The sequence below is a fragment of the Platalea leucorodia genome, assembly GCF_965183815.1.
Source record: "Platalea leucorodia genome assembly, contig: HAP1_HAP1_SCAFFOLD_128, whole genome shotgun sequence".
Lineage (NCBI taxonomy): Eukaryota > Metazoa > Chordata > Aves > Pelecaniformes > Threskiornithidae > Platalea > Platalea leucorodia.
Genome location: NW_028121409.1, coordinates 261,734 through 284,493, shown reverse-complemented (window position 1 = coordinate 284,493; position 22,760 = coordinate 261,734). Strand labels below are relative to the sequence as shown.

At 58.3% G+C, this 22,760-nt stretch overlaps 1 protein-coding gene across 1 annotated transcript; it reads left to right on the top strand.

Annotated features, from left to right (window-relative positions):
- On the top strand, nucleotides 1-22,552 carry LOC309603580 (scavenger receptor cysteine-rich domain-containing protein SCART1-like; the record flags this gene model as incomplete). The annotated part of the gene is made up of 9 exons (XM_082338390.1): nucleotides 1-306; nucleotides 942-1,262; nucleotides 1,349-1,663; nucleotides 2,020-2,334; nucleotides 18,666-18,817; nucleotides 19,238-19,312; nucleotides 20,236-20,304; nucleotides 22,006-22,137; nucleotides 22,523-22,552. Coding segments are annotated over 9 exons (1,715 nt in total), but the record flags the coding sequence as incomplete, so codon positions are not given.
- Nucleotides 22,553-22,760: the final 208 nt, after the last annotated feature.

The following is a 22,760-nucleotide window of genomic DNA, read 5'->3' as shown; positions in this document are numbered from 1 at the left end:
GGTTCAGGCTGGTGAACGGCAGCACGGCGTGTGAGGGGAGGGTGGAGGTCTATGTGCTGGGGACCTGGGGCACCCTCTGTGCCTCCCGCTGGGATCTCTCGGACGCCCACGTTCTCTGTCGTCACCTCGACTGCGGGTTTGCTGAGTCCATTCCCAGAGGAGGGCATTTTGGGAGAGGCACGGGACCTGTCTGGAGAGATTCATTCCACTGTGATGGAACTGAAGCCCACCTGGGACAGTGCCCAGTGACCGCCCTGGGGGCCTCACCGTGCTCCCATGAGAACGATGCTGCTGTGATTTGCTCAGGTGAGTGCTGGGACAATGCTGTGTTAACTCCATTTGTCCCTTGGGTGTGACATGGCCACCCAAAGCAGAGGACCTCATGGTAGCAGCAGGGTGAATTTCTGACGAAAGAAACCCTAGCTTCACCAGGAATCTCTGCCCCACACAGGGGATCAGGCCCAAACTTCTCCTGTTTGATCGGAAAGGCCCCCCTTGCTCTGCTCCCTGCCAGGGACACAGGCTCCCAGGCCCAGATCCCCAGGGATGCAGAGGGGCAGAGGCATGTGTACTCTGCCCCATGGCTCAGCAGTGCCAATGCCAGCGCTGAGGTGAGGCAAGGCTTGTCCTGGGGCTGCCTGTCCCCAGGCCACCGCCGGCTGCTGCTCCCTCCTGCGGGAGCTGCCCCATCTGCCTCAGCAGGGACGTGTTGGGTGGCTCTGCCCCACCAAGAGCAAAGAGAGGGTCTTGCTCAGGAAGGCTCAGGGACTGGGGAAGCAAGCCTGTGGAAAGCTGCTCCTGAAGCTGACCGCAGAGGGCTGGGGGCGAACGGGTGAGCTGCAGGGGGTTGTGAGGGTTGGAGAGCCTGGAGAGGTGCTGCAGGTTTGTGGGCTGCCTGGTGCTGCTGAGGGCTGGGGCATGGCTGCTCTCCCCAGGCCCAGGCAGCTCCACAGCCCTGCGGCTGGTGGGTGGAGGGAGCCGGTGCGACGGGCGAGTGGAGATCTTGCAGCGCGGGACGTGGGGCCGAGTCCTGGATGAGCAGTGGGACATGCAGGAGGCCAGCGTGGTGTGCCGGCAGCTGCGGTGCGGAGAGGCAGAGAGAGCCTACAACCCCCCGAAGCCTCAGAGAGGGACGGGTCCCGTGGGGCTGCGAGGGGTCCGGTGCGCAGGGCACGAGGCCAACCTGACCCAATGCAACACCTCCCTGCCCATGAGCGCACTGGCAGCAGGGATTGCAGAGGACGTGGGGGTCGTTTGCTGGGGTGAGTGGCACTGCACAGGCCCCCCAGGCTCTGGGCTGGGTGGGCAGCCGGCCCCTGATGGCAGCTGGGGTTTCTTCCTGCTGCAGGGAGCCGGCAGGTCCGGCTGGTGAACGGGCCCGGGCGCTGTGCTGGGAGAGTGGAGATCTACCACCAGGGCAGCTGGGGGACTGTCTGCGATGACCAATGGGACCTGTCTGATGCTGCCGTCGTTTGCCACCAGCTGGGCTGCGGAGGGGCGGTGAAGGCGGTTGGCTCCGCTCAGTTCGGGGAAGGCTCCGGTCAGATATGGCTGGACAGCGTGAACTGCTCCGGGGCCGAAGCTGCTCTCTGGGACTGCCCGGCAGGGTCCTGGGGGCAGCACGACTGCGGGCACAAAGAGGACGCAGGAGTCGTCTGCTCAGGTCTGTGCTGGGAGCTGTGGTGGGAGCCCAGTGCCCAGGGAGACGGGGACAAGGGGAGAGCCGTCAACGGCCGAGGCTGTCCCTGGCTGCCTCTGAGCCCCTGCCTGAGCCTGTCCTGGGGACACCCATGCACAAACCCCCTCGGTCCCACTGGGGGCCCCTTGTAAGCTGAGCTGTCCCCAAGGGTTAGCGCGGAGGGCATGGGTGTCTGTCCGTCAGGGACTTCTCTCTGCCCCTGGCAAAAGGGTGACTTGCTGGCCGTGCCTCTGCCTGGCTGAGGGCCTGGGGGGTGAAGAGGCTTCTCTGCTCCCATAGCCCCAGACCAGCCTGTTCCCCTCTGGGCTCTTTCCTCCCAGATTTCATGGCCCTGAGGCTGCACAACAGCACCAACTGCTCCGGGCGCCTGCAGGTGTTCTACAATGGCACATGGGGGACCGTTTGCTCCAACTCAATGACTCCCAAAACGGTGTCGCTGGCATGCAAGGAGCTGGGCTGTGGGGATGAAGGGACCCTGGAAACACGCCTGCCCTATGGTAGGGTGTCTGGCCTCACCTGGCTGGATCGCGTGGAGTGTGGGGAGAGAAACAGCTCCTTCTGGCAGTGTCCTTCTGCTCCCTGGGACCCACAGTCGTGTGATGACCTGCGAGACGAAACCCACATCACCTGCAATGGTAATTCGGAGCTCCCCGGGCACCAGCATCCCCCCAGCTCCTGCTCCCTGCTGGGCACAGTCAAGCGCAGAGACAGGGCCCACAGGGGCTTTGACTTTACGGGCCAGACCCTGCTGCTTGTGGTGGCACAAATGGGACTTCAGCTCTCAGAGCCCCACACATTCCCCAGCAGTTGCCAGCCAGGCTCCCAGCAGCGCCCGGGACAGGCAGAGGTGTCTGCAGGCGAGGTCTCAGAAGAGCCCAGCCAGGGCTCCAAGGAGCGTCCCCTCCATGGACACCCTCCTGCTGCTCTGTGAACCAGGGTCCCTCTGGGGCTGAGCAGTCAGGGTCCCCCACATTGCCGTGCGTGTCCCCTGAATGACTGGGGTTCAGCTGCTGCCGTGAGCGAGGCGGCACGGGGAGGCGTGAGCAGAGCTCAGCCCCACGCTCTGCTGCACGACCCCCTTCAGCAGCCCCTTCACCGCAGCATTTTCTTCTGCAGGGAGTCGGCCAGAAACACCCCCAGCCCTGGGGACCATGTGCCCAAACTCCACGAGCTGCACAGGTAGCTGCTCCTCTGCATGCCCCTCTGGCCTGGCAGGGCTCTGCCTGCTGTCCCGGTGCCCTGGGAGGTCTCTGCCTTCTCCAGACAGGGAGAAGATTCGTGCCGTGGGAGGCGAGAGTGGGTGCTCGGGCAGAGTGGAGGTCTGGCACCGCGGCTCCTGGGGGACGGTGTGCGACGACTCCTGGGACATGCAGGATGCCGAGGTGGCCTGCAGGCAGCTGGGCTGTGGCCCTGCGGTGTCTGCCCTGGGCGAGGCTGCGTTTGGGGAGGGGACGGGCCCCATCTGGCTGGAGCAGGTGGAGTGCCGGGGGACAGAGCCATCTCTGCAGGACTGCTGGGCTCGGCCTGGGGACAGCGGTGCCTGCCGGCACAAGGAGGATGCTGCCGTGCGCTGCTCAGGTGAGTGGCAGGGCTGGGACCCTTGATGGAGCTACTGGCAGAGCTCCTGCGAGCAAGGCCATCCTTGTGCAGCCTGGGAGCCTGGTGCCAAGTGGGCTGCAGCCTCTGTGGGGCTGGATGTCCTCTGGCTTCTGCCTGCAGGGCCCTGCAGCCCCCAGGGGCATCTCCTGGGCTGCCTGCGCCATCCTGCCCAATACCCAGAGCAGGGCCCTGGGCTCTGTCCTGGCCACCCTGACGATTTTTGCAGGAGGGGCAATTTGGGTGGGCTGTGTCAGGGATACATGTGCACACCTGCACACACAGCATGTCAGAGAGGAGACTTTGAACACCCACCCTCTCAGCCCAGCTCTCCTTCTTCTCTTCTACAGCTGTACCCAGGACAGCAGCTGCAACCCCCCGACCAGGTAACCTGTCCTCCGCACCGGCGCTGGTTCTTCTCATGTCCAGCTGTGACCCATGGTGGGAAGGAAGTGTCTCCTTGCCAGGATGTGAAACTCCCAGGAGGAGGCACTGGGATAGCAGTGGGGCGGGGGGTTGGCATTTCCCCATCAGGGTGGGATCTTCCTCATGACTCACTCCTGGGGTTGTCTACCCCTGGTGTAATGGGGGTCAGGACTGGGGTGTCCCAGCTCCCCACCTCTCCCAGGCCTGGTGCTGCCCTTTTTGTGCTCCTGCCATGCAGATCCCACCCGGGGCCGTCCGACCGCCAGCGGGAGAGTCTCATTGCCCGTCATCATCTGCATCATCCTGGGGGCCCTTCTCTGCCTTGTCCTGGCCCTCCTGGCCGGGCAAGTGCGAAGCGCCAGGGCTGGGCGCAGAGGTGGGTGGCGGGGAAAGATGCCTCCTGGCAAGGCCAGGGGTGCTGTGAGGTGTGAGTGAGTGGCACAGGCAGAGCTGGGGGGATAAGGGTGTGTGCTGCCTTCATTCCCATGCACCGCCTCCTTGACTGCCTGACCATGGGCCACCAGCAGCAAGGGGCAGAGAGAGTCCAGACATGGGAGGAGATAGGGACGGGAGGAGGACAGAAGTAGCAGAGCTGGGCTGGGGGAGATGGGCGCAAAGGGGAAACAGATGAGGACTTCACACTGGCAGCTCTCTGGGCAGCTGTGGAGGGAGCTGTGGGGCAGGGGAGATGCCAGGAGGGATGCGGGGCAGCAGGGTCGATCCCCATGGTTTCAGGCCCCCAGGCTGTTCCTCTGTCCAGCGCTGACCTCCACCCAGCAGGGAAGGGGCCATGAGGCAGAAAAGGGAGAGGAAAGGTGCGAGCTGCTCCAAGCTCTGCATGAGGGACCTGACCCAGGGGCCAGAGGGGCACAGGGGATGTTGAAAGGCTGTCGCAGGAGATAGGGATGGGTTGAGGACAGAAATGACAGAGGTGGGCTCGGGGAGCAGGACTGTGCTGTGGCAGTAGCCGTCTGCTGGCCCAGAGGACCAAAGGTGGGGGAGCAGAGCGGGATCCTGTCCCGTCTCTGCCTGTCCCTGGGCCAGCCCTGCTGCTGTCCACAGGCTCTGGGAGAGCTTGGGAGCCCTTCCCTGAGGCCGTGTACGAGGAGATCGGTTACAGCCCGGCGTGGGAGAAGCAGGCGAGGTTCAGTGGCTCAGGTGGGTGTGGGTTCCTCCCGGGGGGCACATCTGCCAGGCTCTTCCCCCTCACCCCCCACCCATGGCTGACCCCCTGCAGTCCCCTGGCCCATGGTCCCTGCAGTGCTGGGGCTGTGGGGGCTGTGGGGAGAGCAGCCAGGTCCTGGGCCCAAGAGAGGAGCTTCCTCCCCACCAGTTCTTCCCGTCCCAGCTGGGGACAGCCCCTCTCTGCCTGTCCCTGCACCCCTATGGGACACCTGAGGGGGGAGGGAATGGGCTGTCCCAGGGCAGCTCTGGGAGCCCCTTTGAGACAGGGTTTGTCCCAGGGGAGCAGGGTGAGTCCTGAGCTCTTCTCCCCACTCAGCCCTGCCTCTGGGGGTCCCCCGTCCCCAGCAGCACTGACCACAGGCCTGGTCAGCAGAGCACACTCCCCTAACAGCCGCTGCGCCTCTCTCCAGGCTCCTCTTCAGAGGGGTCCCTGACCAAGCTGCAGCCCTACGCCAGGGACAGCAAGGAGGAGGATGGTCCGGGATCAGCAGCAGGTAATAGGGTGCGGGAAGGAGTGGATCTCTCCTCCCTGCAGACATGTGAAGAACAGCGGTGTCACTGAGTGTCACTGTTGGAGCTGGGGAGGACATGGAGTGGTGTCTCCTGTGGTGCTGCCAACACCGGTGTCTGAGCCCCACGTCCCTGCGCATCCTCCCATCCTCTGCTCTGCAAATGTATCTTCTCCCTGTCACCAGCTCCCCTCTCCTTTCAGACATCCCTGTCCTGCCCGGAGGTGACCCAGCGGATGGCTATGATGATGCCAGGGAGGTTTCTGACCCTGGGGATGATGCTGCCCCTGGGCAGGGAGACTGGGAAATGGCCAGGGCACCAGAGGAGGCAGCAGGGCCCAGGGATGCACCTGGAGGTGAGAGGAAAAGAGAGCGCTGCTGGTTCCTGGGCTGCCATCCCTGGTGCCGGATGAATCCTTGCTGTACTGAGAGCCCAACCTCCTGGGATGGGGGAAAATGCACCAGGAGTTTTCCTTGGGGGCCTGGGATAGGGAGAGGGAGTTGAACATCTCCGGACTGGTGAGGAGAAGGGAGGAAGGTGATGTACAGAGCAGGAGGGCATGAGGCGAACGTGCAATGGCTGCCTTGCTGCTTGCAGGGGCAAAGCTGTGCTCCCAGAGACGCACTGGGGCCCCTGGAGCTGAGGGAGATGCCTGGTCCCTGTCCCCAGAGAGCACAGGCTATGACGATGCTGAAGAGGTGTCTCTGGCACATCCCCCTGAGGACACACAGGCTGTGCCACCGGAGCTCAGTGCACAACAGTCCCTGAGCCCCGCGCCAGGAGAGCCCGTCCCTGCCATGCAGCTGGGTGCAGCCAGGAGGGAGGAGAGGTCTGTGCAGCTGGGAGAGCCGTGAGCACCAGGGAACCGTCTCCCTTTTCCCACAGGCAGCAGAAACAGCCGGGCATTTCCTCTATATTTGTTCCCCTGTTTTTGCATCATGCTTCCATATTTGTTCTTATTAAAAGCCTTTAGGGGTTTGAGCCAGAGCTGGTGCTTGCCTGGCCAGGTGTCAGGGTGTCTCCCTGAGGCTGATTGGGAGGAGCAGAGCACAAAGACATGGTGGTGGGGAAGGGGCACTTCTCAAGGACGGACAGCAGTCTCGGGGTCAGATTGTGGGGCTGCGAGAGCTCATGGTTCCTGGGGAATATTCCTGCTGACAGAGCCATTTCCATCCTGGCAGCCACAGTTTCCAGCCAAAATGTCTCTCTCCAAGGTCCCATGAGTGTCCATCTCTTCACCTCGGGGTTCCCCAATTGCTTTTTCCCTCCCACAGCAGTGTTGCCCCATTCCCTGCTGGGAGCTCCTCCAGCCCTGGGGTGACCCTGGGGTGTCCCAGGGGGAGCCCAGGCTCACACACCCCTCTGCCCTGGTCCCTAGAGCTTTCCTGCTGGCAGCCCCCGGTCCCAAGCCAGCCCCTCCATCCGGAGCCCTGGGCCCATCTCTCCCTGTGGAGATGCAGGGCTGGAGCCTGCCCCGGTGGGGGTTTCCCATGGCATGGAAGCTGTGTTTGCAGTGCCCATGGGTGTCACCCATCCCCTTGGGGGTCTCGCCCTGGAAACACTGCTCTCCTGTGGACTTCCCACAGCCGTGCTCTCCCCAGCGTGGGGCAGCAGTGCAGAGGGTTGGGGTCTCACTGTCACGGCCTCAGGGAGGTCCTCGGGAGCTGCAGGAGCAAGCCCAGACCTGGGGCACAGGGATGATCCTGCATTGCTCCAGAGCACAGACCCAGCCTGCAGGGCCAGATAGTTCAGGCCCCAAAATGCCATGAAACAGGCTCTCTCTGCTCAGGTGTGCAGAAAAGAGCATTTGAACCCTCCTGAGATGGGGGAAGTCCAGACTGCCTCTGCACTGGGGCCTGATCCTGGCACAGGGCTGTGCTACAGAGCACTGCCCCTCCACGTCTCTGCAGGGCAATGGGGCAGAAGCAGGCTCTTGCTGCAGGCGCTGCTCCCACACTCTGGCCCACCCTGGGGTGTTTTGATGGAGAGGAGCAAAGCCCTTCCCTTGAGCCTCCCCTGCCCCCCAGGGCTACAGCCCTCTGTGTCACATCTGTCTCCAGCTCCACAGCAGGAGCAGAGCAACAGGCTGAGGGAAATGCCCTCCCTGGGCTGAGGTGCCCCCAGGCTCTGATGGCAGCCCAGGGCATGCGGTGGAGGGGACACGGGAGCAGAAAGCTCACAGCCCCTCATCCAGGCACTGGACATCCCCCTGCACCCCTCTACCCCCCAGCATCCCTGGAGGTGGGGGGAAGGGCAAGCTTCCGTCTCCCTGGGGCTAAGGGTCTCTGTGGCAGGGTGGGTGAGCATGGTCAGCTGTTAACTGAAAGGCCGACGGTTTGGCCACACGCAGGGGTGGTGTCCTCGTGGTGCTACAGCTGGGGCAGTTGTGTCGCCCAGTGCCATAGATTTATTCCCCAGTGAGCCCCTGCCTGGCAGAGAGGGTTTGGGGGAATGAAAACCAGACCGCAGTCACCGTGAACATCTGGAGGGGTTGAGTGGAGGAGGTAAGGGGATGGGCTGCTCATCCAGTCTGCTTTGCACACATGGCCCCAGGGCCCATCCTTATCAGTGACTCTCCTATTCTTGCTCAGGAGCAACCTAGAAGGACTCTTTGGGAGCAGTGAGAGTCCTGCAGGCTCTGACCCTGCAGCCAAGCTTTTTCAGGCTCATGCTCAAAGCTGGCCAGACAGTAACCTTGCTTGGACAGACAGTCTCTCCCTCCCCCTGCCCTCTCACTGGCGCTCAGTTACTTTAAAAGCCAAACTCCTGTGGAGCTGCTGGACAGCTGGAGAGCACCAGCTGAATGATCCTCAGCACGGCTTTGTCAGCTGTCCTGGGCACATCAGAGGTCTTACTGGGACAGAGCTCTGGAGGGAGGATGCTGCCATTCAGGACTCAGTTCCTAGGCGTGCGTCTCCCTGGGACTGTGGGGATGGTGGCCTCTGGTCTGGGAAATGGGGTCCAGGTGAAGGAGGTGTGTGAGGATGGGACCAGTCTGTGCACCACTGAGAATGAGAAAGAGGAGAGAGACAGGGTCTTTGCAGAGACCCTGCAGAGGAGAGATCTCCATCCCTGTGGAGCAGGGAAGGCGGGACAGCTGGAGACCACCCCAGAGGAGCTCTGAAGGGAGAGTCCTGCCCCGGGAGGGGCTGGGGACTGTTGGTGCTGGAGGAAGGCTCCTTCTAAGCCACAGATCTACAGCTGCAGAGCCGCGATGGTGCTCTGGCAAGAGGTGAAGGAGCAAGCAGGGCTGGGGCAGGCTGGAAGAAGGCAGATGGGCTTTGCAAACATGTAAAGGAGAAAATGATTGCTGAAGCCCGGGGTTGAACCAGGGACCTTTAAGATCTTCAGTCTAACGCTCTCCCAGCTGAGCTACTTCAGCCCTGCCTTGCCCCCCCAGCCCTTGTCCCTGTGGCAGCGGTGCCAGGCCCCAGGCTGACACACAGGAGGAGGCTCCTCAGGGAGGTTCCCAGGGAAAAGCCGTGCCCAGCCTCCGGCAGAGGGGACCTGGCCCCTCCCTGCCTCCAAGGCCCCGTGGGCTCCACGTTTGGTGGAGGCCAGCTCGCACTGGCTGTGCCAAGATGTGTGGGGGCCTTGTACAAACGTGACAGTGGCAAAGGTAAGTGGGCAGGCCAGGCATGGGCAGCTGCAAAGGCTGAGGGTGGAAGAATTGTGGGACTGGTGGAAGACCTTATCTCCTTCCCCATGGAAGGCCTCCCTCCCACCACCCTGTTTTCCCCAGTTCAGCTTCACCCCTTTGTTCCCAACTCTTCTACCCCTGAGCAGTGCAGGGGGATGGGCAATGGAGGCTGTAGTCAGTCCAGAACAGGTCCTCTCTGCTGCTCCTTCCTTCTCACACTTTTCCCATGGGGTCCATCTTGTGGGCTACAGTCCTTTGAGACGAACTTGCTCCAGCATGGGCTCTCCTCAAGCCACCATTCTTGCAGGAAATATCCTACGTCTCCAGTGCTGGGTCCTCCACAGACTGCAGGGCTTACCTTCTCCACCGTGCTCTCTGCCATGGGCTGCAGGGAACCTGCTCTGGTGCCTGAAGCACCTCCTTCTTCACCAACCGTGGTGCCTGCAGGGCTGTTTCTCCCACTATTGTTTCCCTCACTCCTCTCCCACTTTGGCGGTTGTGACCTTTCTTAAATACACTTTCACAGAGGTTCCACCATCCTCGTTGATGGGCTCAGCTTTGGCCAGCGATGGGTCTGCTGGGAGCCAGCTGGAAGCAGCTCTGCCTGGCATGGAGGCAGCCCCTGGTCTCTTCTCACAGACACCACCCCTGCAGCCCCCCCCGCTACCAAAACCTGCACATGGACACCAAGACACAGGGTAAAGCTTTGCCTTGCTAAATGAGGTCCCCTGCTCTTCCCTCATCCACAAATACAGTTTACTCGCTGGGGAGGAAGGGAGAGAAGCAGAGAAGGCCTTGATGCTGTGCAAACCCAGTTCAGCACTAGCTACAACATTGGGGTGCTGTCAACACTGTTTTGGTCACAAATCCCACACATAGCACCATACGGGCTGCTATGAAGAAAATTAACTCCCTCCCAGCCAAAACCAGTACAATGTGCCTGGAAACATAGTTTCCAGGATTCTTTGCTCTATCACCTTGCCAGGGAGAGAGGTGAGGTCGAGTGGCCTGCAGTTCCCTGGGTCCTCCTTCTTGCTCTTCTTGAAGATAGGACTGACATTTGATTTCCTCCACTCTTCAGCCACTTCCCCCAGTTTTGATGATTGGTAAAAGATTACTGAGAGTGGCCTCGCAATGACATCTGCCAGTTCCCTCAGCACTCGTGGCTGCATCCCATCAGGGCCCAGAGACTTAGGTATGTCCAGATTGCTTACGTATTCCCTGACCTGATCCTCTTGCACCAGGGGTATGGCTGCCTGGCTCCTGACTTTCCCCACTGGTCTCTGGGACTGGGATTGCTGAAGGCCTGTCTTGCCAGTAAAGGAGGAGGTGAAGGCAGCATTCAGTACCATGGCCTTTCCCATCTCCTGTGTCATAGGTCCCCCACCTCCTTCAGCAGTGCACCCACTTTTTTCAGAGCTTTTGCCATAGCTTTTGTCAGCTCTGTCACTACAGAAACCCTTCCTGTTGCCATTAACATCCTTCATGAGATTCAGTTCTACTTGGGCTTCAGTTTTCCAGACTGCCTCTCTGCATGCTTGGACAGTCTCTCAATATTCCTCCCAGGTTACTTGTCCCTGCTTCCACCCTCTCTGTGCTCCTTTTCATGTCTGAGTTTGGCCAGGAGGTCCTTGCTCCTCCATGCAGGCCTCCTGGCATTTTTGCCTGACCACCTCTGGCACCTCCAATGTCACCAGGTGTTTGTGTGTGAACAGCTCCCTCCTGGCCTCCACCCCCAGCAATGAGCATGGGAACTGAGACAAGGAACTCACATGCAGGAGCCTATTTTGTGCACATGTATGAACTGAGGCAAGAAGAAACCCACCACCTGTGGGGCTGTGGCAGGCATGGGATAAAGTTTAGTCCCCTTCTAGCCCAAGGACTACAAACCCAGAAGGAGATGCCTCGACTGACTCAGCTGAATCCCCTCACTCCCCAGGGGTAAAGGAGATCATTCCCTGTCCCTCTCTGGGTGTCCTGTCTAATGATGGGAAAAGAAAACATGATTCTCATGCCCAAATCTTTCTCCTGACAGAAGAAATGCCACTGGTGGGAGTAAGTGTCTCTCCCCAGCTAAGGGAGGGGACATCGATGAATCCTTCAGGCTGTTTCACAGCAGGTTCCCCTGCAGCCCCAGGGACACCTGGAGGGAGCCCAGAGGGGGCAGAGAAAGTGCTGCCTTGGGCTGGTCCTGTGCTGCTGAGCTGGGCTGGGCTCCTGGGACAGAGGGAGCTCCTGGCAAGAGGGCAGCACTGCAGAGAGACAGCTCTGCCCAGGAGCAGCTCCTCTGCAAAGGGCAGCAGGGCTGAGGGCTCTGCCTGCAGGCACCAAAGGGAGAGGAGTGGGGCAGAAAGACATTAAAGTTCGTGTGGGGTGAGAGGATGCAGAGAGCTGACTGTGGGAGAAATCTTCACAACCCTCTGCACAGAAAGTCTCTGGCTGCTGGGAAAAGCATCTGTGGTTCCTGGAGGGATCTCGTAAAGCGGGTACATCCCACCGCCTATGGGACCTTCTGGGAGGATTTTCATGTGGAGGAGGAACGTGTGCTGCCTCTGTGTGATGCAGAGAAAGGTTAAAGGCAGCCTTGAGTGGGGGGATGCTGAGGGCTCACTGGGGGAGAAATCTTCACAGCCCTCTGTGTGGAAAGTCTCTGGCTGCAGGACAATGTGGATGAGTATCCTGGAGGGTTCTCCTAAAACTCAGGCATCCCACAGCCTGTAGGATCTTTCCGGAGGACTCTCACAGTTTCTCTAGTGTAGAGGAGAAGGCAGATATCATGGTGGGAGTCTGTTACAGACCACCCAACCAGGACGAGGAAACAGATGAAGTATTCTACAAGCGATTGGCTGAAGTCTGACAATCCCTAGCCCTTGTTCTCATGGGAGACTTCAACTTACCAGATATCTGCTGGAAATACAACACGGCAGAGAGGAAGCAGTCTCGGAGGTTCCTGGAGTGTGTGGGAGAGAACTTCCTGATGCAGCTGGTAAGCAAGCCAACCAGGGGAGGCGCCCCGCTGGACCTGCTGTTCACGAACAGAGAAGGCCTGGTGGGCGATGTGGTGGTCGGAGGCTGTCTTGGGCTCAACGACCATGACATGATAGAGTTTTCAGTTCTAGGAGAGGTAAGGAAGGGGGTCAGCAAGACCGCTACCGTGAACTTTAGAAGGGCGGACTTTGGGCTGTTCGGGAGTCTGGTTAACAGAGTCCCTTGGGAGGCAGTCCTGAAGGGCAAAGGAGTCCAGGAAGGCTGGACGTTATTCAAGGAGGAAATCTTAAAGGCGCAGGAGCAGGCCGTCCCCATGTGCCGCAAGTCGAGCAGGCGGGGGAGAAGACCGGCCTGGCTGGACAGAGAGCTTTGGCTAGAGCTCAGAAAAAAAAGGAGAGCTTACCGCCTTTGGAGAAGGGGCAGGTGACTCAGGGGGACTACAAGGATGTTGTGAGGATATGCAGGGAGAAGATCAGAAAGGCGAAGGCGCAGCTGGAACTTAAACTGGCCACCGCCGTTAAAGACAACAAAAAAAGTTTTTATAAATATGTCAGTGACAAAAGGAGGGCCAGGGAGAATCTCCCTCCCTTGTTGGATACAGAAGGTAACCTTGCCATGAAGGATGAGGAGAAGGCAGAGGTACTTAATGCCTTCTTTGCCTCAGTCTTTAATAGTCAAGCTCGTCATCCTCGGGTTTTTCAGGCCCCTGAGCTGGGAGACCGAGATAGGACACAGAGTGAAGTCCCGGTTGTTGAAGAGGTGGCAGTCACTGACCTGCTCCTCCACCTGGATGTGCACAAGTCCATGGGCCCAGATGGAATCCACCCGAGAATACTGAGGGAGCTGGCAGAGGAGCTGGCCAAGCCTCTCTCCATTATTTATCAGCAGTCCTGGTCAACTGGGTAGGTCCCAGATGACTGGAAACTAGCAAACGTGACGCCCCTCTACAAGAAGGGTGGAAAGAAGGATCCCAGGAACTACAGGCCTGTCAGCCTGACCTCGGTGCCGGGGAAGGTCATGCAGCAGGTCACCTTGAGTGCCATTATGCAGCAAGTGCGGGACAACCGAGGGATCAGGCCCAGCCAGCATGGGTTTATGAAAGGGAGATCCTGTTTCACTAACCTGGTCTCCTTCTATGACAAGGTGACCCGCTTAGTGCATGAGGGGAAGGCTGTGGATGTTGTCTACTTGGACTTTAGTAAGGCCTTTGACACAGTCTCCCACAGCATTCTCCTGGAGAATGCTGGGAAGCCGTGAGAAGCTCACGGCTTGGATGGGTGCACTCTGAGCTGGGTTAAAAACTGGCTGGATGGCCGAGCCCAGAGAGGGGTGGTGAATGGAGTCAAATCCAGTTGGCGGCCGGTCACGAGTGGTGTTCCCCAGGGCTCAGTACTGGGGCCAGTTCTGTTCAATATCTTCATTGATGATCTGGACGAGGGGATCGAGTGCAGCCTCAGTAAGTCTGCAGATGACACCAAGTTGGGTGGAAGTGTGGATCTGCTGGAGGGTAGGAAGGCCCTAGAGAGGGACCTGGACAGGCTGGATCGATGGGCCGGGGCCAACTGCATGAGGTTCAACAAGGCTCAGTGCTGGGTCCTGCACTTGGGTCACAACAACCCCATGCAATGCTACAGGCTGGGGGAGGAGTGGCTGGAGAGCTGCCTGGCGGAAAAGGACCTGGGGGTATTGGTTGAGAGCCGCCTGAACATGAGCCAGCAGTGTGCTCAGGTGGCCAAGAGGCCCAGTGGCATCCTGGCTTGTATCAGGAATAGTGTGGCCAGCAGGACCAGGGAAATGATGGTTCCCCTGTACTGGGCACTGGTGAGGCCACACCTTGAGTACTGTGTTCAGTGTTGGGCCCCTCACCACAAGAAGGACATTGAGGTGCTGGAGCATGTCCAGAGGAGGGCAACGAAGTTGGTGAAGGGTCTAGAGCACAAGTCTTATGAGGGGCGGCTGAGGGAGCTGGGTTTGTTTAGTCTGGAGAAGAGGAGGCTGAGGGGAGACCTTATTGCTCTCTACAACTACCTGAAAGGAGGCTGTAGCGAGATTGGGGTCGGTCTCTTCTCCCTAGTAACGAGTTGTAGAACGAGAGGAAACGGCCTAAGCTATGCCAGGGGAGGTTTAGGTTAGACATTAGGAAAAACTTCTTCACTGAGAGGGTGGTCAAACTTTGGAACAGGCTGCCCAGGGAAGTGGTTGAATCTCCATCCCTGGAGGTATTTAAAGAACAGATGGATACGGTGCTCGAAGACATGGTATAGATGGACTTGGCAGTGATAGGTTGACGGTTGGACTCGATGATCTTAAGGGTCTTTTCCAACCTTGACGATTCTATGATTCTATGATTCTATCCTGGGTCTGTGCCACGGATAATCCCTGGGAATAAATCCCAGGGGTATTCCTTGTGCTGGAAATGCCTGGGATCATCTCTAGCCAAGAGATGGTTGCAAATATTTGGAGGAGGGGAAGTAAAAAAATGGAGAACATGGTTTTTTTTTTACCAAAGCTTTCACTTTTCCTCTCTCTAAAGTACTCATTCATCAGCCCTTTTGTCTTTTCCCTGGGCAGGGTGTCCTGGTTGCAGGACTCGGGACCTTTGCTATGGTCCAAGAGTGATTCCACGGCAAAGGAGTGGTGTTTGCTGCTTGCAGATCCATCTTCCAGCTGGACATTGATGAGTTATGGCTGCGGGAGCTTGTGTTCCCCACAGGGATTATGCCTGGTGAGAAGGCAACGGACATGCCTGCCAGTGCTGCAGAGCGGTCTCTCCCCTCTCCTTCTAACCCTCCCATCCCTTCTCCCCTTTCGTGCCTGCCTCTGTTGGTCTCTCTCTCTCCCTCCCTGCCTCCATCCCTGGGTTTCCTACAATGAGGCAGGGGAAGGTGCATCTCCAAATGGGAGAGGGGAGAGCTGGGCTCATAGCTTAGGCTCCAACCCTGTATACCTAGGCAAGATGAACAGATAAACCAAGTGTTTCCACGAAAGGAGAAGCAGCACAATCACTTTTCTTTTTCTCCCCTTTCTCTCTCTAAAATAATGGCATACCTTTTGTAGGTATCCTGTAGGCAGGTCAAAGCCTGAGGAGAACAACCTTGCTAAAACTTTATTTGGGAAATAAATGTGGTCCAAAGTCCACTGCCTCACAGAAGTGACTGCAGGAAAAACAGAGAAACTCCCAGAAGTGCTCTCAGCCCTGCTCGGAGGAGGCGGAGAGAGATTAGCTACAGTTTAGACCAGCCCTGTAAAGTCTCCTGTCCATCTTTTGTCAAACCGGCAACCTCGTGACATTTTCCTTTTTCAATACGCTACTGCTACAAAACCATGAGCACGTCCTTTTAGATGCCATTAAATCAGCAGATGGCATCTTCCTGAGGAGCACCTTTAATGTTAAGTGGCTATCAAACGCCATCCACCTGATTTGCATTTGTCTCAAAGGCAGCCTTGACCTCTCCTCATTCAGTATTCCTCAATTATGACAGTGCATACAATTCACCCAACTACCTCATCCCGGGAAAAAAAAAAAAAAGTTGCAGAAACGATGAGCATCAACTTTCAAAAAAAAGCGAAATGGCGGAGATGGAGAAAATCAGTAATGAAATGAGGAGGAGGAGATGGAATTGGATCGGTCATGTCCTGAGGAAAAAACCAACAGAAGACTGCGCTGTGGCCCTTGGGTGGACGGAAGCGGCACGGCACGCAGCCACAGACCGATTGAAGTGGAAGAACGATGTTCGCGCCTTGTGTGCCTCCTGGCACTGAGAGAATTCAGATCAGATCAGATACAATTCGTCAACTCTTTTAAAAATAACTTCAGAATACAAATAGCTCACAGCCTATTGAAACATGATAGATAACACTGTGTAACTTAGCTATCTAATAAATAGCGCAAAAGCAGAAGCAGTCAAACTGAAAATCTTCCAGGTGACTGCCTGCCCTTTGGGCAATTTCCAAAGCAAATATTCAAGTCATTGCCTGAAATCTTTTTGCAACCGATCCACAACAGATCTCTTATTTATAGGTAGTGTCCCGTAAAGATATAACCATATCCCTAACCCTTAAAAATGACATAGAATGTCAGTGAAGAATCTGAGCCATTTACAGTTCTCGTGAACCACTTATCAGTGTATTTTTAGTTCTTTGAAGCCGTGGCAGGAGTGTGTATCGTCATCAGAACAAAACCAGTGACACCTTGGATTCACTGACACGGAGGCAAACCTCCCACTGACTTCACAACCTAAACCAGACTTTTACCACCAGCCTTTGATTCCCAGCCTGTGTCTCCTAAAAGTGAATTACCCTCACCCCCTCAGAGACAGAGGGCTAAAGCAGAGCACTGTTTCACTTTCAGACACGTGAGGTGGACTGCTGGATGGTTTTGGAACTGAATGGCGACTGGGAAGCACAGCGTGGTAGCTTGAATTCCTGTGGCACATAACAAACAGCGGGTGAGTTTAGAGAGGAACGTGGCAGCCTTCCGAAGCATTCATGGATCTGCTATCATAATGCTGATGTCCCATGAAGCCAGGAGAGGCCATGAGTCCAGCGCATTCAATGCTGCTGTTTTTTTGTGTGCTTAGTGGATTTGCTGGTGATTACATGTGGTTACTTCTGATTATCAGCTGCTGAGAGAGACACGTATCGTAGAATCATAGAATGCTTTGGGATGGAAGGGACCTTTAAAGGTCATCTAGTCCATCCCCCCTGCAATGGGCAGGGACGTCTTCAACCAGATCAGGTTGCTCAGAGCCCCATCCAGCCTGGCCTTGAATGTTTCCGTGGATGGGGCATCTGCCACATCTCTGGGCAACCCGTTCCAGTGTTTCACCACTCTCATCGTAAAAAATTTCTTCCTTCTATCTAGTCTGAATCTCCCCTCTTTTAGTTTAAAACCATTGCCCCTTGTCCTATTGCTACAGGCCCTCCTAAAAAGTCTGTCCCCATCTGTCTTATAAGCCCCCTTGAAGTACTGAAAGGCCGCAATCAGGTCTCCCCGCAGCCTTCTCTTCTCCTGGCTGAACAACCCCAGCTCTCTCAGCCTTTCCTCATAGCAGAGGTGTTCCAGCCCTCTCATCATTTTTATGTAAATGCGTGCTGCATCTCCTGATTGAGACCTTACTGGCCCTATCTCCTCCCAGTGCTAACTCACACCACCAGTGAAAAGGCTGGTCTTCTCCATTTGCAGAAATGAATGAATACCTGCCCTGTTGTCTATCTCTTCTGATAGTTGTGGGCATCTACAGGGAGGCAAAACAGGGCTGCCTGCGCTTCTTGATCCAAAATAGGCCCATCTTCATTAGGAGCATGTCCCTGCTAACAGAGGTACCAGCCGTTCCCTCTGCTGTTTGGGGCACCTGCAGCCTTGAAGAGAGCAGCGATGGCAGATCGCGTGAGCATCCCGACTGGAAAGAATGGGTGCATCGATGCCAGATTGCTGGAAAAGATTTTGCTTGCCTTGTGCGAGCCAGGCCAGCAGCTTCACCCAGCAGCTCTCCCCACTCAGCGCGGAGAGCTGAACCACTTGTGTACAATCCCACGCCCCCCTTGCCCCACACTGGCCAGAGGGTGCTGCCCAGGGCCCCCAGGATGGTGACATTTGGACCAGGGGTGCTGTGAAGGAAACCACCCTGGAAAGGCAGGGATAGCTGCAGGGCAGGCAGCGGGGGAGAGGGAAAGGGACGCAGTGCCCCTAGGGAGACAGCTCCACCGCCCAGGCTGCTCTAAGCCCCGCTCCCGCAGGACTCCCTTGCCACCAGGCTTTCCCGAAGGAGAGCAACACCCCGGGTGTCAGGCTGCTCCCCCGGGACTGCCCCTGCTTCTGGGCTCCAGCGTGCGCAGTGCCCCAGGACCTGCTCCTCACCACTTCCCCCAGCACTGCCCTCCTCTGTGGGCTCTGCCCGCTGCCAGGGCTGGAGGGAGCCCAGGCTTCCAGGCTGCTTTAACCCCCTCCAGACTCCCCCTAATCGGGCACTCTCCTGAAGCACCAGTCTTGCCAAAAAGGTTCCTTGTGCCACGGGCCCTGGGCAAACAAGGCTTAGCAGAGATGCTGTGGGGACAAACATCCCTCCCCTGGCCAGGGGAGCTCTGTCCCCACAATTAGCTCCGAGTGGCTGCCTGGGGACAAGCGCCCGCTTCATCGTGTCCCTCTGGATGGCCACATCCTGCTCAGGGAGAGCGCTGGCCTGGACCAAGGACGAAGGCATTGAAGGGACACTTTGTTGGCACAAGGGCCTTTGGTGAGCTGTGGCCAAGTCCCAGGCAGGGACAGGGCTGGCGCCAGAGCCTTGTTGGGGATGGGGTCACTGGGACCCCCTGTCCGGGGGCAACTCTGCAGAGTGGGACGCACGTTGTCTGGGAGGGCACGGTGGCCCCAGGCAGTGGCAGGGTGAGGGCCAGGGCAGGGGATATTCCCCTCCGTTCTCCACTTTGGGGCGGCCGTGGCTGGGGACTGCACCAGTTTGGGGCCTGCAGTGCACGGGAAATGGGGTGGGCTGTAGCTGGGCATTCACCAGTGCTCCCCAGTGCCAGTGCCTCCAGTGTCTGAAGAGCCCAGTCACACAGCAGTGCCCATTGCCCATGCCCCAGGTTGTCCTCCCACCTTCCAGTATTCCCTAATCCCAGGGTCCCTGGTGCCCCAAGAAGAGGGGTCAGTCCCAGCCCCCTCTGTACCCAAGGGGCTGGAGAGGGCTCAGAGACAATTCTGCTTAGGGACCCCTGGTTTGAGGCTGGCGTCATCTCAGGGGGAGTCCCGGAAGGAAAGACTGGCCTGGGAGGTGAGCGGCACTGGGAGATGGCAGTGCTGGGAGCTGATGGGCGCTGGAAGGTGGGGGCATCTGCTTTGGGGGGCTGTTGGAGGGTGGCTTTGTGTTGGAGCGGTGGGTCGTCACCGTAGGGTTTCCAGCAGTCAGAGACGCAATGCCCACCCCCCTCGCCACCCGCAGATGCGTGAGCCCTTCCCCGTGCAGCTGCCTCGTGCAGGAAGCTGGACTGATGCTGGGGAAGGTGTCTGGATCAGTGCCGGAGGTGGGGGCGACTCTGTGCCAGAGTTGGGCTTGTTGCCAGGGCTGGTGTCTCTGCCAAGCCTGACTTTGCCCTGGGGGCTCTTGGGGCAGGGAGGGGCAAGGAGGAGTCCTGGGAGGGATAAATCTGCCCGTCACCTTCTGCACCTTCACCCGGGACTCACCACACTGCAGAGGAAGATGAAGGTCGCAGTGCTCAGCGTGGCCCTGCTCTTCGCCATCCTGCTGTGCACCCCGGCAGATGCTCAGGTGAGTCCTCAATGCCACGGGGAGGGGCTCAAGTCTGGGGACAGCTCTTGGCTGCAGGACATCAGCTCTCCTGCAGAATGGAATCATAGTGGTGAGCACGAAACCCCGTGACTTGGCCTCTCCCTTTCCCAAGCAAGGAGCTCCTCCAGGCTCCCCTGCATCTCCAGCCCCGGGCAATGCAGCTTTCTCCCTCGCACAATTCCACCTGTTCCCTCCACTTTGCCCACAAAAATTAATCTTCTTGTGCCCAGAGCCCAAGTTCCTCAGTGAATGGTTGGACCTGTCCCCTCCCTGGCAGGGTCCACTGCAAACTCCTGGGAGGGCCCCCACCGCTTTCTTGTCTTGGTGGCCCCTCCCTTTTGGGGCTCCCCATCCCATCCTTTTGGTGCCCTCAGACATCTCCTCCCTGGAGGAACTGGAGGGCAGTTTGGTCCTCCCATCCCTTGCTGGGACTGGGGACAGCCCAGTGACCAGTGAGGTCTCATGGTCTCTCTACAGGTGATGAAGTCGAGGGACTACTGGAGGATGAGGTGGGTACCAAGAGTTCTGCTGGCCCAGACCCTGCCTTTCCATGGCCATGGCACTCCAGGGCATCCCAGTACACCCCAGTGCACCCCACTGCAACTCTAGAGAACACCCCTGCACCCACTCTTTTCCCACGCAGGCCCCCTTCCCCAGGGCCCCCATTGCATTCCCATCCATCCCATCACAACCCACTACACCTTGGGGTGCCGCAGTACACAGCCACGCACCCAGGTGGGCCCCTTCCCCAGGATCCCACTGCTTCCTGTGCACCACCATACAAACTCACGTACCCCATGTTTCCATGGAGGCACCTTCCCCAAGGACCCCGTTGCTTTCCCCTGCTTCCCTGTACTCTCCAGTGCACCCAAGCAAGTCCCTAACCCTCTCTTTCTCCCCAGTCCTGTCCGCCTGAGCTGTTGAGGGCACGTCTGCACCAGAGAGCATTGCCTGTAGCCATTGATGTCCAGGTGAGCAGCATCAGGGCATCTCCAGCCCCACAAAGCATCCTGGGCCCCGGGGGGATCCCTGACTCACCTTCCCCAAGGACCCCGTTGCTTTCCCCTGCCTCCCAGTACACCCCAGTGCACCCAAGCGAGTCCCTAACCCTCTCTTTCTCCCCAGCCCCCTGCGCCTGAGCTGTTGAGAGCGCGTCTGCACCGGAGAGCATTGCCTGTAGCCGTTGATGTCTAGGTGAGCAGCATCAGGGCATCTCCAGCCCCACAAAGCATCCTGGGCCTCAGGGGATCCCTGAGTGGACCTTCCCCAAGGACCCCGTTGCTTTCTCCCTGCGAGAGGGAGAGGGGACTGTCCATGATCCCTGTCGCAGGGTGAGCTGACAGAGCCACCCCCATGCCTTTCCTTGCACCCAGTGGAGCTCTGCAGACCCAGAGTGTTGCTGTGCAGGCCAGGCAGGGGCTCTGGTGCCATAGAGACCCCCAGGGTCATTGTGAGGGCTGGGCAGGGTTGGGGCCAGTGGATGCTGCAGAGAATCCCCCCGGGATGTGTGGCCCAGCTCCATCACCATGGGAGTGGGAGAAGCTGGCTCCCTGGCGCTGAGCCTCTGTGGGACTTCTCTGGTGTCTAGAAGTGAGGTTCTGCACCAGCTGCAGTTGGTATCTCCACAAAAAGGCACAGGCAGGGCTGCTCCCTCCAGCCCAGAGGCCTGCTCTGAGGTGATTTGGGGGGCTGGAAGTGGCCAAGAGGACCAGAGCTTCCTAGGGGAGGAGGAGGGTTGGGGAAAGACAGGGGCACGTGATGGAAATGCTGTCCTGAATCATTGCAGCCTGCCCTTGGAGAGAGGTCCGTGGCAGCTGGGCTAAAACTCAGTCCTTGCCTCTGGGCTGTGCTTCTCCTGCCTCTCCAAAGCCCTCACGCTGCTAACGGCTGATCTCACAACCGCTCACGGAAAGCCCACACCAGTCTGCAAAGCTCATTGCTGTCCACAGGGAAGGGGAGGGAAGGCAAAAGGGGAGTGTGCTGTCAGGGCTGACACTCCCTGGGTCTCTCCCTCCAGTCCCAGAGGCAGCTTTTCTCCCAGGGCTCTGGGGCTCACAAGCTGTTCAGCTTTATGTGCAGGGAGAAGGCAGAGAGATTCCACAGGGCCTGTTCAGGCCAGATGGTCTGGGAGCTGCTGCTGCTGCTGCTGCTGGAGCTTCAGAGCTGTCTGTGCTGGGACACTGGCCCTTGTGCCCAAGCCCAAGGCGTGTCCCCAGTGCTGCTGATCAGCCACTCTTGGCTCAGGGATGGGGCCTTGGCCTCAACATGCATCGACCATCAGGGAAAAGTGTCTTGGTGCTGACACGCCATGAGAGGCAGGACAGTCTCTTGCCTTTGAAGAGCGGGACAAACATTGGAGGAGTCCTTTCTTCTTCAGCCAACAGCATGCCATCTTGAAACAATTTCCCAGGGGCCAGACCTGCCCTTGGGTGGGAGGGGAGCAGGGCAGGGCCCTGACTCCAGAGGCTGCTGCCCTCCATCCCACGAGGCTGGCCAGGAAAACCCTGCTTCCTGGGTGCTCGTGGGAGCAGGAGGACAGGCAATGCTGGGGAGGGGAGCCACCCTCCTGCCTGCCCAGGGTCCACTGCAGAAACAACTGCTGTTGTCTCTTCCTCCCCCTTCCCAGATGGACCCTTTGCCCCGCTCTCAGCCTGACCCTTCCTTCTTCTCAGTCTGCACTGAGCATCATGCCCTGCATGCGCAGCCGTGCTCCCCCGCTGCCTCAGCCCCTCCTGCCTCCCACCTCCCCCTGCTCCAGCACGCATAGCCCCAGCTATGCCCACAGTGCTTCCAGCTCGGGACAGGTTTGGGTCTTTTGCCTAAGCATGCAGAAAGGTGCTTGGTGTCAGGATCGAGCATCGGCACCAGCCCTCAGCCTTGGTGTTTGCAGGGCTGTTCCTCTCATTTTCTCACTCCTGTCTCCCAGCTCTTGTTGCGCAGAGTTTTTTAAGCTTTCTTAATTATGTTATCATGAAAGAACCACCAGCTTTGCTGATGGATTCAGCTTTGGTCAGCGATGGATCCAGGTTTCGGCAGCGATGGATCTGTCTTGCAGCTGGCTGGAACTGGCTCTGTCCGACACAGGGGCAGCCCCTCCTCTCTTCTCGTAGAAGCCACCCCTGCAGCCCTGGCCCCTCTCCAAACCTTGCCGTGTAAACCCAATGCAGTCAGCCTTTCCCTGTTTTGCAGCAGCCGGAGGTTACAGGACTTGTGGCCTAGAAGTGTCTGTACCAATGCACTAAGGAGCTGGGGAATCTTTTCCTGTCAATTTGTTTACCTTTCTTTGGACCCATCTGCATGTTTGTCACCATCAAACACTCAGAGGAGTGGTAGGATTGTGTGAGGGGGACTGAAGGACGTGTGCCAGCATCAAGCCTTGTGGCACTTTGCTGATCATTTCCCTCCAGGGTGAACAGTGTTCATTATA